Source organism: Mus pahari, chromosome 3, assembly GCF_900095145.1.
Source record: "Mus pahari chromosome 3, PAHARI_EIJ_v1.1, whole genome shotgun sequence".
NCBI classification, from domain to species: domain Eukaryota; kingdom Metazoa; phylum Chordata; class Mammalia; order Rodentia; family Muridae; genus Mus; species Mus pahari.
In genome coordinates this window covers 128,609,831-128,629,360 of record NC_034592.1, presented here as the reverse complement: position 1 = coordinate 128,629,360, position 19,530 = coordinate 128,609,831, and the positions used below count along the sequence as shown (strand labels likewise).

Genomic DNA, 19,530 nt, shown 5'->3' with positions numbered 1-19,530 from the left:
GGGATCTTTCCCAGAAGCTGTGTCCCTTCTGCAGGCTGCCCTCTCCCTGGCAGTGCACCGGAGCCTCTTCAGTTAATTTCTAAGTCGGCATACAAAGTAGTGGGTTTCACTAAGATGTCATCATACACTTAAATCATTGTACTTTTTTGTTTCCCACAGCCTCCCTTGGAGTTTCCTCTCTCTTTGAACAGTCTCCTGTTTTCATGTCACATATATCCCATTGCTCTGTCTTACCCTACCCCTAGTAGCACGCGCACACACACTTCCCAACCACCTTCTCCCCATATAGTTTCCTTTTGTATTTTCCCATCAGTAGAGGGCTTCTTAAAAGGTAAATATTTGTGGGGCAAGCAGACTGTGCCACTAGCCAGAACTGGTAAGGCTGAGAGAGCTCAGACCCTGGGAATCTCAGAGACTTGAGATTGGTCATGCATTGCAGCACTTGAACCTTTCCCCATGCAAATAGAGTATCACAAAGGTCTCAAACTGAGCAGATAGGAAAGACCTCCCCCTAAATCTCACCCCACTCCTCAATCTTTATACAGTCCTCCCATCCACCTGGAATAAAGCACACAAGTGGTTTCACCAAGGATCCTGAAATTGGCTGTTTTTTAACTAAGCTTTACCATGTGGGAAAGAGTTTTCTCTACCCAAGCATTCATCTCTGGACCTTAGACCCACCTGGCCGACCAGGCTAAAGCTGTGTCCAATGCCTCGCCGCCTCTGCCACTGGCTCAGGCACTGCCGGTAGCTGGCTAGAGAGACCCAGGACCTCAGCTCCCTGCTCACACAGGCCATCCAAACTTGTTTTATAAACCAGAGGATTTTTTAAAACACTATTTTAGTTTCCTAGAGATGCTGTAATACCTCAGAACATCAGAAACTTATTTCCTTATAGTTCTGGAAACTTGAAACCTAAAATCAAGGTGTCATGGCCAAACTCCCTCCAAGGGCTCTAAGGAAGAGCGGTGTCAGACTCTTCCTGGCTTTTGGTGGTGCTGCCACACTTGTCATATGACTTCCATTCTCTGTGTCATCCCAAGTCATTCTTCTTGTGTGTCATCAAATCACTCTCCTCATAAAGAGCACGAGGAATCCAGAGCCCAACACAGACCCAGGATTACCTGGTCTTGATTACACCAACCAAGCCCCTACTCCAAATGAGGCTACATTCGCTGGTGCTGAGAATTAGAACATCAGCATGTCTGTCTGAGAGATGAAGAAAACCTGGGAACTCATAACAGCACTGGCACAGTCGGGAGACATGTTCATTCCCATCTCAAGTTGCCTAACTCCCTGACAAAAAAATGATGCTATGGGGTGGGGGTGGGGGGAAGCTAAACACGCCCACACATAACAACTGCTGGCAAAGAAAGATGCAAGCCATAAGTCGGAAGAAGCCTTGGACACGTCTCTAGAGACCATTCCTTGTGAGACAACACAGGTCTGGTGGTTTGAATGAGAATGGCTCCCATGGGTTCAAGTACTTGAATGCTTAGTCCCTAAGGAGTGGCACTATGTGAAAGGACTAGGAGGTGTGGCCTTGTTGGTAGAAATGTGTTTCCGGGCGTGGGCTTTGAGGTTTCAAAAGTCCCTGCCAAGCCCAGTGTCTCTTGGCTTATAGATCTGGATTTAGCTTTCAGCTCCTGCTCCTGCTCTGTCTCTGCTCTCCTGCTCTCCTGCTCTCCTGCTCTCCTGCGCTCCAGCTCCAGCTCCAGCTCCAGCTCCAGCTCCAGCTCCAGCTCCAGCTCCAGCTCCAGCTCCAGCTCCAGCTCCAGCTCCAGCTTGTGTGCTGCCATGCATATAATGCCATGATAATAATGGACTAGACCTCTGAAGCCATAAGGAAACCCCCAGTGAAATGCTTTCCTTCATAAGAGTGGCCTTGGCTGAGAAACACCTGAAAAAATGTTCAACATCCTTAGTCATCAGGGAAAAATGCAAATCAAAACAACCCTGAGATTCTATCTCACACCAGTCAGAATGGCTAAGATCAAAAATTCAGGTGACAGTAGATGCTGGCGAGGATGTGGAGAAAGAGGAACACTCCTCCATTGCTGGTGGGATTGCAAGCTNGTACAACCACTCTGGAAATCAGTCTGGCGGTTCCTCAGAAAATTGGACATAGTACTACCGGAAGATCCAGCAATACCTCTCCTGGGCATATACCCAGAAGATGCTCCAACTGGTAATAAGGACACATGCTCCACTATGTTCATAGCAGCCTTATTTATAATAGCCAGAAGCTGGAAAGAACCCAGATGTCCCTCAATAGAGGAATGGATTCAGAAAATGTGGTACATTTACACAATGGAGTACTACTCAGCTATTAAAAGCAATGGATTTATGAAATTCTTGGGCAAATGGATGTATCTGGAGCATATCATCCTTAGTGAGGTAACCCAATCACAAAAGAAGTCACTAGATATTCACTCACTGATAAGTGGATATTAGTCCAGAAACTTAGAATACAATTTTCAAAACATAAGAAAACCAAGAAGAAGGAAGACCAACGTGTGGATACTTTATTCTTCCTTAGAATAAGGAACAAAATACCCATGAAAGGAGCTACAGAGACAAATTTGGAGCTAAGACAAAAGGATGGACTATCCAGAAACTACCCCACCCGGGGATCCATTCCATCATCAGCCACCAAACCCAGACACTATTGCACATGCCAGCAAGATGTTGCTGAAGGGACCCTGATATAGAGGTCTCTTGTGAGGCTTTGCCAGTGCCTGGCAAACACGGAAGTGGGTGCTCACAGTCAGCTATTGGATGGAACACAGGGCCCCCAATGGAGGAGCTAGAGAAAGTACCCAAGGAGCTGAAGGGGGCTGCAACCCTATAGGTGAAACAACAATATGAACTAACCAGTACCCCCAGAACTTGTGTCTCTAGCTGCATATGTAGCAGAAGATGGCCTAGTCGACCATCATTAGGAAGAGAGGCCCCTTGGTCTTGCAAACTTTATATGCCTCAGTACAGGGGAATGCCAGGGCCAAGAAGTGGGAGTGGGTGTGTAGGGGAGCAGGGTTGGGGGGAGGGTATAGGGAACTTTCAAGATAGCATTTGAAATGTAAATGAAGAAAATATCTGGGCCGGGCGTGGTGGCGCACGCCTTTAATCCCAGCACTCATGAGGCAGAGGCAGGTGGATTTCTGAGTTCGAGGCCAGCCTGGTCTACAAAGTGAGTTCCAGGTCAGCCAGGGCTATACAGAGAAACCCTGTCTCAAAAAAACAAAAAAACAAAAAAGAAAATATCTAATAAAAATAAAATAAAATAAAACTAACTATTCACCAAGAAAGTTGGTGTCACGTAAAAGCAACTGTTTCTCCTTTCTATGTTACTTCTAATTCAACCAAAGATGGCCTTTTCTTTTTAAATTGTATATTTTATGTATTTACGTTTCTTTTTTCTTTATTTACATTTTCAAATGTTATCCCCTTTCACAGTTTCCCCTCCAGAAAACTGGGCTTGAGAAAAAAATATGACTTTTATGATTTCAGTGACAGACTGATGTAAATAATAATGATTAATGATAATAATAATAAAATTATAATGATAATAATAATTTAAAAAAAAGAATGGCCTTGGTCCTGGTGTCTCTTCATAGTAATACAACAGTGACTAAGACACAGGAAAGGAAAGGCATGGCCTGCTCTAGGATGCAGACTGAGCAGAGAAGTGTACCAGACCAAAGCAAAAGCAACCAAAGGATATTTCACTATGATTCCAGTTTGTATCTGAACAGTGAAAAGAGGCAGAGGGCCTTCTGGAGAACCAGCATCCAATGAGACGACTTAAGAGGTTTTTCTTTACCCTCTGTTTCCTAACATGAATGTCTACCGATCTTCAGAGGTTCCATAGAAAGACCTGGCAATCTTCAAGGGTCATGGTTTGGGGTAGAAATTTGAGGTTGAAACACTTTCAATTCCATCTTAGATAGGCACAAAATATGTAAGTGTAGATAATGTAACTTTCAAAATAAGATTTTTTTTTCCTTTCTCATTGCTAGATCATTTAGCGACAGGACCAAGTCTGGGACCTATCTGGTGTTCCATAAATTCTATGGAGTGAATACGTGAACAAATGTGGTTAATAGCAGATTAGAAAAAATTTAAGGACCTCAGGTCTCTGAGGTCACACCCTCATGCCCTGAACACACCCTCCATGAAGGGCTGATGTCATCTGAGCTGGGTTCTTAGGTTCTATGATGGTAGGAAGAGGACCAGGCCCAGAGAGCTACCAGCAAGGCTTTTTGATCAGAACTGTGAAGGGAGTGGAGCTATAATGCAAAGCTGGCTGGCCAGTGGCCATGGCTTTAGGAAAGGAAAGAGCATCATGGCTAGCTCAGCTGCAGCACTCTCTGCTCAGTGGACTCCGCATCTGGCTATTTTCAGGCTTCCAGGACCTGCATGCCCATTAGTAGGGCTGCTGTGATTTTTAAGCCTGGGATTGCCCATGGGTCTGGTTTCCCACTGTACCCTTTTTGGGGTGTGTTATAAGAAATCAGAACAGGGACGACTTTTTTTTTCCAGAACCTGGTACTGTAGCCCCTTGGGGGGTGATCTCTGCTCAGTGAGGTCGCTTCTTTCCTTTTCAATGTACAATGGGCAGAATGACTTGTCTGTAGGAAGGGTGTGGCTGCAGACATGCTGACGGACAGCCGAGGTCAGGTCTAAGGGGCAGACACCCCAGCTCCTGTCCCATTTACTCTTACAACTATCTTTTCTTGACAAAGCCCAGGCTCAAGAAAATCCCAGCTGAAGATGATGGAGCATCAATAGCCAGAAAAGCAAATGTGCCTTCTAGATGATTCCAGCTTGGTCTACTATTGTAATTCAGAAATCTCCTGTGGGAACTGCCTAGTGGGGCCAAGTCAACCCCTAGAGCAGAGGCAAAAGTGACAATAAATTGTTTTAAGTCCCTGTGTTGGTAGTAGTTTCTTGCTTCTGAGTGACGGTCAACCCAAATGGTTGAAAACAGACCCCCAAATCGGTAGCTGTAAATTCTCTTCTAAAATCTTTCAGAGTTCCTAGTTCCGGGGAGGCTAGCACCCATCCTAGGCCAGTGGTCCTCAACATTCCTAATGCCGCGACTCTTCCATACAGTTCCTCCTGTTGTGGTGACCCCAACCATAAAAGTATTCCGTTGCTACCTCGTAGCTGTAATTTAGCTATTCTTTTGAACTGTGATGTAAATATCTGATATGCAGGCTGTCTGATACGTGACCCACAAATGGGCCACGACCCACAGACTGAGAACCACTGCCTTAGGCAGACTGTAAGTGTGGATCACAGGGGTGGACTTACTGAACACTCCAGTCTGAAAGGCTTGGTGGAGGTGGTGAAGCAGGCATTGTAGATAGGATCCGGGTCCTGGCCATGGTTCCACTGAGCCAACAATGCGTCATGAAAGACTGTCACCCCAGCGGCACTAAGTGCATCTTTCACAGCACTCTCTACATCATAGTTGTTGATACAGGTTATGTTTGATTCAGCTGGGGGATGCACAAAGTAGATGCCGCTCCCCTTCATGCCAATGTTTAGGAGTGTCTCCACTGTTGTGTAAGCGTCAAGTGTATTCCCATAGACAATGACCTTCCCTAGAAAGAGAGAGAAATGTTCAAACATATGGCTAAAAAAAACCAAATCAAAACAAAAACTTATTAGTCAAATGCTAATAATGCCAAATTGCTCCCTCCAACCCTTTCATTTCTCAGCTGCAGGAAGCCAGCAGTGTTACCTAGCAACGGCGACCAAGATAATTTAGTAAAGAATTGGCACAAAACATCCCACAAAGTAGTCAAGTACTTCTAACACAGAAGTAGGACATTCATTTATGTTCCTATAATTTGAAAGTTGAAATTATGCTGGAGGAAATGGTCTAGAATAAAACCTTTTATCTTGTTTTTGTTCCCTATTTGCTACACTTATTAAAGAAACAAAATTGCTGAAGTCTGCCATGCATACAACTTCTGTGAACCAGGAAAGGACACTGGTAAAAAACACATTCACATATGGGATGTGACAGAGGGTTTTAATATGTAAATGTTGACCTGGGTTGATTTCAAGATATTTCCCTTCATTTTTGAGAACTAATAGTTAGAACATTCTGCTTTCAATGGGTAATTTTATAAAGATCCAAATTGCTGGTTTTAGAATTTAAAGTGTCAAGACCTAGCTAGAGAGACTGAATGCTGTTATTTTGCTTAGCAAATATAAAATCATAAAATAAGCTTGAAAGAACCCCCTGTATAAGAGCATTCTGAGGGTAGCAGCCAATGCCATGTAGTCACACTTCTCAGAAATGCTACAGGAATAATTACAAATGGTATTTTATTATTGTGCAAGTTTTAAGATCTACAAACTGAGTGTATTTTCTACAGTTTTTGACACTGAATTGGTATTTTGTTTTAACATTTCTTTACAAAGTAGAAATGCCTGTAGATGTGTTTTTCAGATCTGTTGAAAGAATTTTACCATAAAGTCTACATTCAAGGAGTCTTGGTTTTTTTTTTTTTCTCGTGGTTCACACAATGGTATGAAAAGAAAATTCACAAGGCAAATTAAACAAGTGTATTTATTCAATTTGGTTGAATAAATTATGCAAAACCCGCTTTCTCTTTTTTTCCTTTTATTGAAGATTGATTTTTTTCATATAATATTCTCTGATTACAGTTTCTCAGCCCCAGCTTCTCCAAGATCCTACATCTCCTCCCATCCAAATCCACACAGTTCCTGTCTCTCGTTAGACAACAACCAGGCATCTGAAGAATATTAATAATAAAATAAACCCAAAACAAATCAACAAAAGAGTCAAATAAAAAACACAAGAAACACATAGATGCAGATACACACACACACACACACACACACACACACACACAAACACAAACAAACACATTTGTACACATAGGAATTCCATAAAAATACAAAACTGGAAACCACAATATATACTCAAAAGATCTGCAAAGTTTTCGTTTGCAAGCCCTGACTCAGTCTTATAAGAACTCCATTGCGGTGGGAGAGCAAACTATACAACCACTCTGGAAATCAAGTCAGCAGTTTCTCAGAAAATTGGGACTAATTCTACTCCAAGTCCCAGCTTTACCACTCTTGGGCACATATCCAAAATATGCTCCACCATCCCACAAAGATACTTGCTCAACTATGTTCATAGTAGCTTTATGTATAATATTCAGAAACTGGAAACCACCCAGATGCCCAGCAACTGAAGAATGGATACAGAAAATGTGGTTCATTTACATAACAGAATACTACTCAGCTATTACAAACAAGGACATCATGAAATCTGCAAGCAAATGATGGAATTAGATACATATGTCGCAGAGGATGGCCTTGTCTGACATTAATGGGAGGGGAGGGAGGCTTGATGCCCCAGTATAGGGGGATGCTAGAGGGGTGAAGCAGGAGTGGGTGAATGGGTGGAGGAGCATCCTCATAGAGGCAAAGGGGAGGGAGAATGCAGGATGGGATGGAGGGTTTGTGGAGGAGTAACCAGGAAGGGGGATATCATTTGAAATATAAATGAATAAAATGATTAATAATAAAAAATATCATCCTGAGTGAGGTAACTCAGACCCAAAAGAACATGCATGGTATATACTCACTTTAAATAAATATTAGCCATAAAGTACAGGAAAACCATGCTATAATCCATAGACCTAAGGAAACCAAGTACAAGGAGGGCTCAAGGGAAATTCAATTGGAGGTGGATGAAGGGAGGGATCTGGGTGGGAGAGGGGATGGGGATGGAAATAAGATGTGGGGGTTACATGTAAGGAGGGACTGGGGAGAGAACACAAATTAGCAGTGGGCAGGGGCCAAGATCTCTAGAAGTGGGAGGCCCAGGTGGTCTACTGTGGTGACTCTAGCTGATACTACCAGCAATGGGAGACATGGAGCCTAAAGAAGCCAACTTCTGTGGCCAGACAGGGTTCTCAGTAGAGGGGTAAGGATGCCAACCCACCCACAAAGACCTTCCACCCAAAATGTGTCCTGCCTACAAGATGTACAGGGACAAAGATGGAACAGAGACTGAGGGAGTGGCCAACCAATGACTGGCCCGACTTGAGACCCATCCCATGGGAAAGCACCAATCCCTGACACTATTGATAATACTCTGTTACACTTGCAGACAGGAGCCTAGCATAACTGTCCTCTGAGAGGCTCTCCGCAGCAGCCAAAGCAGTTGTGAAGACCCATAGCCAAACATTAGATGGAACTGGGGAGTCTTACGGAAGACTCATAGGGAAAGAATGGAGGGACCTGAGGATATGGATTCCACAAGAAGACCAACAGAGTCAACTAGCCTGGACCCTTGGGGGCTCCCAGAGACTGAACCACCAACCAAAGAGCTAGCATAGGCTGGACCTAGGTTCCCCTCTTCTGGCACATACATAACATATGTGCATCTTGGTCTTCATGCAGGTCCCCCCAAACAAATATTGTGGGGGCTTTCCCTGACTCTGTTGCCTGCCTGAGGCTCCTGTTACCCTAACTGGGCTGCCTTGTCTGGCCTCAGTGGGAGAGAATATGCCTGGTCCTGCCAGGATGTGCCAGTGATTTGATAGACCAGGGTAAGGTGATACTCAGAGGGCTTCTCAGAAGAGAAGGGGATTAGAGGCTGGGCTGTGTGTCAAGGTCTCTAGCTCCCTGCCTATTTTCCGGCTGTGGGTCTCTAACTTTGTCCCCATCTGCCAGTAGGAAGCTTCTCTGATGATGGCTGAGCAAAGGACTGACCTATGAGTACAGCACAATGGCATCAGGAGTCATTTTATAGCTATGGTCCTTAAGCATAACAACAGTATCTGATTTCCTCCTATGTTCTTGGCCTATCTGGTCTCAGGATCTTGACCTCCCAAGCAGCATCAGGAATAGGTTCCATCTCATGGAGTGAGCTTTAAATCAAATCAGATATTGGCTGGTCCACTCTCACAAGCTGTGTGCGATGACTGCACCAGCATATCTTCCAGGCAGGTCACCCCTGTAGATCAGAAGGTTTGTAGCTGGGTTGGTGCTTAGCTTTCTCCTCCAGTAGAATGTGGCATACCTTCCATTACTGTGAACACTACATATTTTTATGACATTCCTATGTGTGCAAACATGTCTGTGTGTCTGTAGGGTCAAAGACTCTAGGCAGGCACCTGTTTGACTTCTATGAGTTGTGTAGGTGTTGCCTTCAGTAACAGGGCCTTACTGTCAGCTTCTAAAGAGGAACCAATAGTCTTGGCAATAGCCTAAGTTGTTTGGGGGTTCCCATGTGGTACCCTTGGCCAACAACTCAACTAGATGTAGCCTATTCCCAGTACTAAAAGCTTCATTCCGAGATGAAAGATGTCCAAATGGGGCTCCATCTCCCTCATTATTTGGCAATTTAATTTAGATTGCATTCATATAGGTATATATTTTAGGAGGATTCTACTGTGCTGGGCTTCCATGCAAACCCTCCTTAGTTTTAGATGTCACTCTGTGCATCCCCTCCTTTGGCCCCCATTTCCTTCCTCCCTCTCCATTTGATCCCCACTTTCCAGTCTCCCACCCTGCCCATGCCCATCCATCTATAAGACTATTCTATCTCCCCTTCCTAGGTGATGCCGGCTAGCTTCTTACTCTCTACCTAACCCTCTGTGGTTATACAGATTGTTGTAGCTTGCTTATCAATGACTTAACAGCTATCATCCACATATAAACAAATACATACCATATGTGTCTTTCTGGGACTGGGTTACCTCACTCAGGATGATTTTTTTTTTCTAGTCCCATCCATTCACCTGTAAATTTTAATATTTTATTTTTTTAAATAATATTCTGCTGTGTAAATGTACCACATTTTCTTTATCCATCCACCTCCTGATGGATTGTTTTCACTTTCTGGATGTTATGAATAGAACAGCAATAGACATGGCTGAGCAATTGTCTCTGTAGTAAGATGAAGTGTCCTTTGGGTATACGACCAAGAGTGATAGAGCAGGATCTTGAGATAGATTGACTTCCATCTTCTCGAGGCACTGCCACACTGATTTGCACTCTCACCAGCAATGGATGAGAGTTCCTCTACTCTGAATCCTCGATAGTATGAGCCTTCATTTATTTTATTGATCTTGTCCATTCTGGGTGGTGTAAGATGAAATCGCAAATTAGCTTTGATTAGCATTTCCTTGATGACTAAGGATGTTGAACATTTCTTTAAGTACTTCTCAGCCATTTGAGTTTCCTCTTTTGAGAATTCTTTGTTTACATCTATACTCCATTTTTAAAAATTGGGTAATTTGTTTTCTTGATGTCCAATTTTTTTGAGTCTGTATATTTTGAATATCATCCCTCTATCAGATATGTGGTTGGTAAAACCCTTTTTTCCATTGTGTAGTCTATTACTTTGGATATCTAGTTTTTCATAAAGAAACCAGAAATACACAATAGAAAAAAAATAGCATCCTCAACAAATGATGCTGGTCAAATTAGGTGTCTGTATGCAGAAGAATGTAAACAGATTCATACTTATCACTCTGCACAAAACTCAAGTCCAAGTGAATCAAGGACCTCTGATACACTACATCTGATTCTGGTACAGGAAAAGACTTTCTGAACAGAACACTAATAGCACAGACACTAAAACAAACAAACAAACAAACAAACAAAAGGAGACCTCATGAAACGGAAAAGCTTCTGTACAGCAAAGGACACCATCAGAACTATCTTTCAATCCAAAATTTAAACAGAAGGTTATCTATTTAGGAAATAGATACAAGCTCTAAGGACTTTCAGGTGGCCTCTCTGGGGGAGCCCGGGTCTAGAAAATATCACTGTGCTTCTCTTGTCTGCTAGAGATGCCAAGCCAGCCGTGAGGGTAGGTTATCCTCACCAACCTTGGCCAGGGGCTTCCTACTGGCTCTGAGGAGCAGGTTCTTCAGACCAGTAAGCTTCTTGGTCGCCAGAGCCAACATTTTATTTAAAGTACTGAAGCGCCAACCTGCTGCAAAATAGCCATCTTGGTTGTCCAGGAAAACCAAGAGTGGGACTGCCAGGGGAGCCAAGGCGTGAACCTAGAACTGTCACGGGTTATGTCTTCCTACTCTTTCTACATAGACATTCCAAGCATGCTCAGTTTTAGCCGAAGACGTTTAAGTGTGTGTGCCCCACAGACACCACAGTGTCTCCTCTCTGCCATGCTAGCTGAGAGCAATTTCACTGTGACCTTTTTTGCTAGAAGCCCAGGGAAAGGGGGCAGCTCTGCTGCGTGTGCGGCAAGCTGGACTCTCTAACAAGCACTCCCCGTGGACTGCCAACAGCTTCAATGGTGCTTTCCAACTCAAAAGCAATATATTTTATAAGACTAATATATTTTATATATATACTAGATAAGCATAATGAAAGTCTAAGCCACAAACTGTTTTGGCTATTATGTGACCAAATTTTTGAGAAATATCAACTTATAAGGAAGAAAGATTTATTTTGCTGCCTAGTCAGAGGTTTTGATCATGGTCACTTGGTTCTGCTGTCTTTTGGACTTGGTTGGGGCAAGGTAGGGTGGGTGTTTGACAGAGGGTTGTTCACTTTCTGATGGCCGGGAAGCAAAAGAGACAGGAAAAAGGACATAGAGGGAATCTGTGCTGGGGTGAAACTCCTGAGGGATAGGGCCCCTGTTTCCTAAAGGTCCCATGGTCTTCTACACTAACAGCACTAGCTGGGGAACAGGTGTGGGAGACACCAGTCCACAGGAAGAATTTTATATCCCAACCACATGGTTCTGCTATCAGTCTCCACGGGCGCATGCCCATCTCATGATGCAAAAGGTATTCGGTTCAGTCTCAAAGAGCACCCTCATCTTCAAAGAGCCAATGCTATTCAGAAGCCTGAAGTCCCTCCTGAGATTTAGGACAATCTCTTAATTTTGAGCCCCTATAAAATAAAAAAAGGAAAGTTGCACAATTCAGGCATACAGTGCAGCAGAGTAGACATTCCCTTTCCAAGAGGATGGCAGCAAAGAAAGTCCAGGCCAAGGACCAAGCTATAGCAAGGCAGACACCAAGCCACCCCCCCCCCCCATTCTGTGTGGCACCTAGGACTGCTGGCATCCCTGGGGCTCCAGTAGGCTTTGGTAGCCCCGGGGCTGCCATAGAGCTCTGGTACATATCTAACATCTCTCTTGGGCCATCTCTACCTGATGGCCATAGCTTTCCTTTGGGAACATTCCTTATTCCTGGCATCTGAAACCTAGAGTTTCCACAGCGACTTAAGCTTCACTTCACAGTTTCACCTAATGACCTCTCAGGGCCTCCCTGCCAGAAATCTCGCAGACACACTGCCTGTTCTCAGCACTTTTCTGGAACCTTGGTGCAAACCTCCATTACTCCCCAACCCTTTCCTTCTGGGTCTCTGCAAAACCGGCACTGTGTGAATGCTTCGGGCAGGCTCTGCTGCCGGCCTGCGAGGTCGCTGACTGCCGGCCTGAGAGGTCGCTGACTGCCGGCCTGAGAGGTCGCTGACGACTGCCTGAACCATGGATGCAGTGGCCAAGTGTTTGTGTGACTCCAGAATGGCAGAGAGGAAATCGGCCTCTGTTCTCCCATGCCTTTCCACCTTTTTTTTTTTTTTTTTTTTTTTTGGTTTTTTCGAGACAGGGTTTCTCTGTGCAGCCCTGGCTGTCCTGGAACTCACTCTGTAGACTAGGCTGGCCTCGAACTCAGAAATCCGCCTGCCTCCGCCTCCCAAGTGCTGGGATTAAAGGCGTGCGCCACCACGCCCGGCTCTCCACTTTTTCTTTAAATGCAGATTTTTTTTTTTCCTCCAAATGAGCTTTCAGAGTCACATCTCCAGGTCTGTGACAGTTGAGCTCTTGCCCTCACACCACCATTCCTGCCGCTCCAGTGCAGGCTCCATTCAGCACGGTAAGAAAGCCTTAAGTCACCAGCCTTGTGGAAGGCAATCCACGTTCACCCGAACAACACTGGATCTTAGGTTTCCCATGTAGCTCACAAAATCCCACACAATCTTCAATGTACCCAAAGCTGTGTGCAACTACAACCAACAATAAGTGTCAAATAACACTCTTACATAGAGGCACCACTGAAAGTCAGGGAAGCAAGAAGTCCCTTGTTTGTTTGTTTGTTTGTTTGTTTGTTTTTCTAGAGCACAACACAAGTGAGCTGTTTTATTACAGAAGAAAATAACACCCTAACCTTTTAAATAATATACTTTTTTAAACAAAATCAATGTATGGGGGCTGTGAGCTCCTCATGCACATCCCACCAGAATGATAAGCTCTTAGTAATGTCACAAACAATAAAAAGCCAGATTCTTCAAAACGGCATTCCCAGTCTTGCACAGATGCCCCTATTTAGTCCAAAGGCAGAGAGAAACAAGTTGGGAGGGACAGAGGGACAGAGGGACAGAGGGACAGAGGGACAGTGGTTGGATCTGGAGAGGTGCTTTCTATTGTATCCTAATTTTTGAGTTAGTTGCTTGGTGTGATGTGCTCATTTTCATATTTGTCTTTAAAAAGTAAGATGATTTCAAATTAAAAAAAAAAAAATCAACAGTCTCCCGCAGTGTTGACCCTTTCCTATTCTGTCTTAAAAGCTTACATAACCCCACCTGGGGGTAGGGGGGGAGAGCTAGTAAACTGAGCGGGATGTGCAGCTGAAGAGGGGGGTAGGACTCCTTTTGTAATTTACATGTATTCATTTACAAAATTAATTAATGTGTGTGTGTGTGTGTGTGTGTGTGTGCATGTGCGCACAGTACACAAGTGGAGGTTAGAGGGCAACTTGGGGGAAGTCGGTACACTCCTTTTACCATGTGGGTCCCAGGAACTGAACTTGGGCTGTAGGGCTTGGGGGCAAGTGCTTTTACCCAGTGAGCCATCTCCCTGGTTCGTGATTGGGATTTATCAAAGGTCTGTGGTTGACACAATCTGTCCTTGACAGTGACATGGCTGCAGTCACAGGACAGCCGTAGGTCTCTGCCATGGCGGGGGTGGGGGCTGGGGGGAAGCCTTCCTGCTGGCAGGTTGAAATCTCTTGAATGCCATAGTCAGTTAAACTTAAAGAATCCAGTTTCCTGAAACTGTGGGGGAGCAGACAATTGCTATGGACTCTGGTAACGTCATTTGATAGGAGCAGTGAGCGTGCAGATCCACACTGGACAGAACAGCCCTTTGGGTTGGACAAGTATGGGTCCAGCCAAGAGTGAAGAGTCTAAGATCATCATGCATAAAGAAAATTTCTTCTTTGTTCTCTGTGTGGCAATCAGCAGGCCCACCATTTTGTCTGGGAATGAGAACATGAGTTATTGTTTCAGACAGATTGAAAAGATTAGGCTTCTAAAGGGGCCACAGGAGCTTCTGGAGGCTCTTAGGGCTTTTACACTGCAGTGTTGGCCTTGTTTTAGATTTCAGGTTATGGAACTTTCTTCCTTTTTAGATGGAGCGTATCCATTGCACAATTACCACATTGCAAGGGTAGGATCACTTTTGGGGTTAATCGAGTCAGAATCGAAGAGAACACAAGAGGGACAGAGAGGTAGAAGGGCAATGAGAGCCTGAAACACCGACTGTCCTTAGTCCTCAGGTTACACAGGAAAAGAAGAACCCAAAAGCCATGGACGGAAAGTGGTGTTCCAAGTGTATTTCAGCCGAACTGAGGGATATGTGAGTTAGGAACAGGAAGGGGCAGAACATTCTAGGCTTTGGTGACAGCTGCCTACCTTTGTCAGGTTAAGGACAAAGGACATGGAAGGGGTCCCCCAGGCACAGAACATACTGGCCCTGTATGGAGGGGGAGAGGAAGACTCAGGCTATATAAGATCTATGTGACCATCACTCTTGACAAGACAATGGCTTTGATCAAAGATGAATTTCATCAATGCAGTCCCAGGGTTTGGTGCTTTACAATTCTGTGTCTCTCAAGTCTTCTTGAGAGAGTTTTCCAAACATAATAAAAACACCAGGTACCGCTTTGAAGTTTGTACGTATGCGCCAGCACTCTCAAGAGGGAAGCGGGAGGGTATCCAGCGAGACCAGTTCCATGCTAAGGGAACCTAGTCATGGCGTGCTTTCCAGCATCCCTTCCATCCTGATCAGATGGGTGGCAGATGGAGGGTCAACTGTCCCACCATGGCAGACAGAGGGTGAACTGGCCCACCATGAAATAACTGTAGAAGTTTACACGGGATGCTAGTACCTCTCTTCACTAGGTTACAGACCTGGGAAGGGTCCCAGAGGGCAGCCCCAAAGGTGACCTTGGGACAAGAAGGAACAGGAAGGCATTCTCCTGCTTGGTGGCAGCTGCCTTTCAAAGGAGCTATGCAAGTAGCTTCCCAGAAGATGGGGGAGATGGGGGCAGCTTTAGTACTGTCCTCTCAGTCGGAGAGGAATCGGGAAGCGGTGATGCATGCGAAGATCTGTGTGGGCGGACGACCCCTCACTTCAGACTGAAGTGAACTTCCGGGAGAGGTGCCCTGCCTCTAGTCCTCTCTTTAGGGCAGGAGGGCCCGGGATTTATGTTAATGGAGGGAGTCAGGTTTGTCTTCCTGGTTCCTGATTACAGTAACATTGCCAAGGGTCTGAAAATCCCCTCAAATGTAAGGGTAAGATGCTTTGTAGGAACAGAAAGCTAAGTTAATCTTTCTACTAAGTTCAAGGAACAAAACACAGTGCTTCCCTCCTTCCCCCGCCCCCTGCTTCCCCCCCCCCCCCAGTCAGACATTTACCAAAAATAATGGAACAACCTTTCTAAGAAATCATGTCAGGAGAGGCCAGGAGATCTCTGTTCTTCCGGCTCAGACACTGGGAGAACCTGCTCTGTTCCAGCTCGGGAGCTCACTGACCCCCATTTGGCACCCCAAAAGGTGAAAGAGGCTTCTAGGAGAGACTTCAGCTGAGGAAGACAGGAAGGACACCCTGACCTGGAGTCTGACTGCAATCAGGCAGCTCAAGAACTCAAGGAAAAAAAAAACCATCTTTGTATGCGAGTTGGACAAGGATCACCTTCTTCCAGGCTATGTAGCCGAAGAAGACCCCCAAATCCTGGGATTGCTGACACGTATCACAAAGTGGGGTGTGTGTGTGGGGGGGGGCATTGGTCTTTATTTTTTGAGACAAGGTTCTCCTGAACGCTGGGACCACAAGTGTGTGCTATCAGATCTCTGTTCAGTTCTATTGTTTAAATAATAATAATGATGATGTGTATCATCATCATCATCATCATCATCATCATCATCATCATCATCTGAACCGTGGTGAACATGGCTGCCATGGCATGCATGTGGAGGTCAGAGGGCAGTGGTCTGGAGTCAGTTCTCTCCTTCCACCCTGAGGCTATGGGCTCAAGCTCCTGTCACCAGTTGGCTCACAGAGCCTGTCACCCTCTGAGCCATCTCTCTGGCCCTATTCTGTCTTAACTTTAACAAAGACTTCTGTTTCCTCCGTCCACTTCAAAAGAGACATATGGTCATTCTATATGACCTCTTCATCCCCAGACGGGCCTGGAAGATAGGTTTTATTGTTATCCCCACCCCACCCCACCCCACCCCCACAGAAAGCAGAGTGGAGAGGTCAAAGTCACATCGAAGCCAGTGGGTGGGCCCAGAACATGCAGACATAGGGAGAAGGCTTCCCATCCAGCAACCACAGCCTGTGCTGTGCTTGCGAATGGATACACGATCCAGGATTTAAAAATACTCTAACTGGAATTTTATCTGGATGAAATCAAGAACTTGCTAGTTAATGAAAGAATTAAAAAATAATCATAAGATATTTTGAAAAAACACTTGTTGACAAAGCCTATCTTGCCTATAAATAGGCAATACTCTTTCTGCTTTGTATAAATCAGAGCATAAGGTTTCTCTGACCCCGGCCTGACCTGCCTCATTTTTCCCTGCCAAACATAAAGGGAAGAATGTATTTGCTGTAACAAAGGTTCTGTCGTTGGTGACGCGTGCACTGGAATTTTAATGTTTGTTCCTCCGACAAACATGCTTTTAATAAGGCAGTAAACTGTATTTAGCTACAGATGAAAATAATTGATCCATTCCAAGCCATTAGGGTAGGTTTGTTGTTTTTGTTTTGTACTTTCACCCTCCCTTTCATTTCCATGGCAAGTACAGAGGTAAGGGCAGATGAATTTCAATTAGTTTCAATTAATGCCATAAACGGCGCTGATGTCTCAGTTCCTGGGTTCTATTAGGACACCCCAGCTGAACACTCCTGGTTTTGTCTGTACTTGAGAGCACCATTTGAGCCATGACGTCACTCACTGTTCTCCACGATGCCGAGCAGCGCGCATAGCTGGGGTAATTGACATCTGTAACTCTAGAGGACAGAAAATGGAGTCCCAGCTGCTTCCGTCACAGCCACTGGGCTCTCCTTTGGGAGAAGAGGACCGTGGTGTCAAACAGCAGCTGGGAGAGGGCCCAACTCTGAAGTGACATCTGCGTGTGTACAATGGGTAGTCTACTCCTCCCTGGGACAGTCATTGTCCCTGCCGTCCATTATCCACTACTCTTCTAGAACAATCGCTCTGTGATACAGGAAAGCCAAGCCTGGCTTTTCCTAAGACTTAGGGAGTGGACCCAAGAGAGATGGACAAGCCTCCCTACCACAGGAGTTATGCAACAGTGTGTGTGTGTGTGTGTGTGTGTGTGTGTGATGAATGCAGGCATGTGCATGCTACAGGGCATGTGTGGAGATCAGGGGACACTTTCAGAATTTGTTTTCATTTTCTTCCCACTGTAGGTTCTGGGAACTAAACTTTAGGCTGTCAGTCTTGCGCAGAAAGAGTTTCTATTTGCTGGGCTATCTTGCTAACCCATAAACAAAGTCTCACTCTTCAAAAGCTCAGGCTGGCCTGGAACTCTCGACGATCCTCCCGCCTCAGCTTCTTTTTCTCAGACTCTTCAGAGAAGGGCCCTATCTTTGGTGACTTTCCCCAGCCCCCATCTCCAGCCACCTGTATACAATGAGAATTAGTTGAGATGGTAAAGGAAAGCTATTACAAAGAATACCCACATTCCTCCATATGAAGAGGAAACAGACTAGCTGTCCAGCTCAGCAACAGGGAGCTGTAGCCCATCTTCCCGGCAGCAGGAAGGAACACAGCCTTATGCTTTTTATGACATGGCAGACTTCCTGGCTCTGGCCTCAAAGACCACTGATCCCACAACTAACTTGAAAATAAGCTGGAAGTGGTCGTGCTCACTGGACCACCAAATGTAGATGATGATTTCTGGCTATCACTTGCACTTATGACTGCATGGCCTCCTTTAACTATTACCGTACTCGGTAGCCTGATTTTTCAGGTCAGTTTCTCTCTGCTGACATGCAAATACAGGTCACAAGATCACTTCCATTTACTGCTCCTTGACCATCACCTTTCACCGGGTTCTTATTTCCCAGGAAGTAACCAGTTAAACTTGACCTTGGGTAGACACCTGTGTCCACGATGTCCTTCTTCTACTCGATAGTGAGCCTTTATCTTCTGCCCTTAGCAAGCTGGCTGCCCAGACCAAGTATTAGTCCACTGCCTTTCTCCTCCCCAGCATAATATTTTTATTAATTATTTGGGAATTTTATACAATGCATCCTGATCACACTCACTTTCCATTACTCCCAGGTCTACCCTCCCACCCTTATGCAACCCCCCTCGCCAAAAACCCCACCAAGTCCAGTTTCTGTTGTCTATATACTCACTGGAACATGGTCAAACTCCCAGGGGCCAGCCCCTTAAAAGAAAAATGAGTTCTTCATCACCGCCAATCCCTATCAGAAGCCATCAGTTGTGAAGAGCTACACTTTAGCATCTTTATCACATTTTCAAAAGACTCTCTTCAATAGCTTCCTGTCTGGACTGTTTCTTTGGAGGAGGGACTGGGGAATAAGGTTGTCACAGAAGCCTTCATTGTGTCTCACTCTTGGTTATGAGAACTACAATAGACGTTTCCTTACCCACAGCGGCCAGCAGCAACATATGTCACGGATATCACCCTGGTCTCCGCCAACAGCACAGATCACGGACATCAACATGCTCTCTGTTGGCAGCATGAATCACAGGCATTGGCATGGCCTCCAGCAGCATTTAGTCTTTTGAGAAGAGGTAATCCAGAAAATGAACCGTTCTTCATCTTAGATATCTTCTTGTTGCTCACTGTCAGGGTGATTATGTCGATCGTGTGTTTGAGCAGCATGTTCAGGGGCAGGACCTGTGTGAGCTCTAGGCCTCTGTACAACACTGGATTCCCTGATACCCTTAGAACAGTCACTGTGCTGGCAACCCATAGGCAGTACCTGGTCCACTGTCTTTGGAGACAATTAAATTTCCCTACCTCCCCAATCCAGAATAAACAAATATAAAGCTTGTTAATTCTGCCCTTGTTAAAGAGGAACTCTAGTCCTTAATTGCTACATCCACTCCAGTAGTGACTCCAATTACAGGTTTGGAAACCTGGAAGCAGTCCTGAGGCAAAGAGTTTCAAGGAAACTCAGCCTCCTGGAACCTTGGCATTCTC

The 19,530-nt window shown here is 45.1% G+C and overlaps 1 protein-coding gene across 1 annotated transcript in view; it reads right to left on the bottom strand.

Moving 5' to 3' along the window:
• Cfap61 (cilia and flagella associated protein 61) overlaps positions 1-19,530 on the bottom strand; it is a 276,129-nt gene that overhangs the window by 78,307 nt on the left and 178,292 nt on the right. The window contains exon 23 of the mRNA XM_029536666.1: positions 5,317-5,609. Coding sequence (XP_029392526.1) covers positions 5,317-5,609 — 293 coding nt within the window. The remainder of the gene's footprint in view (positions 1-5,316; positions 5,610-19,530) is intronic.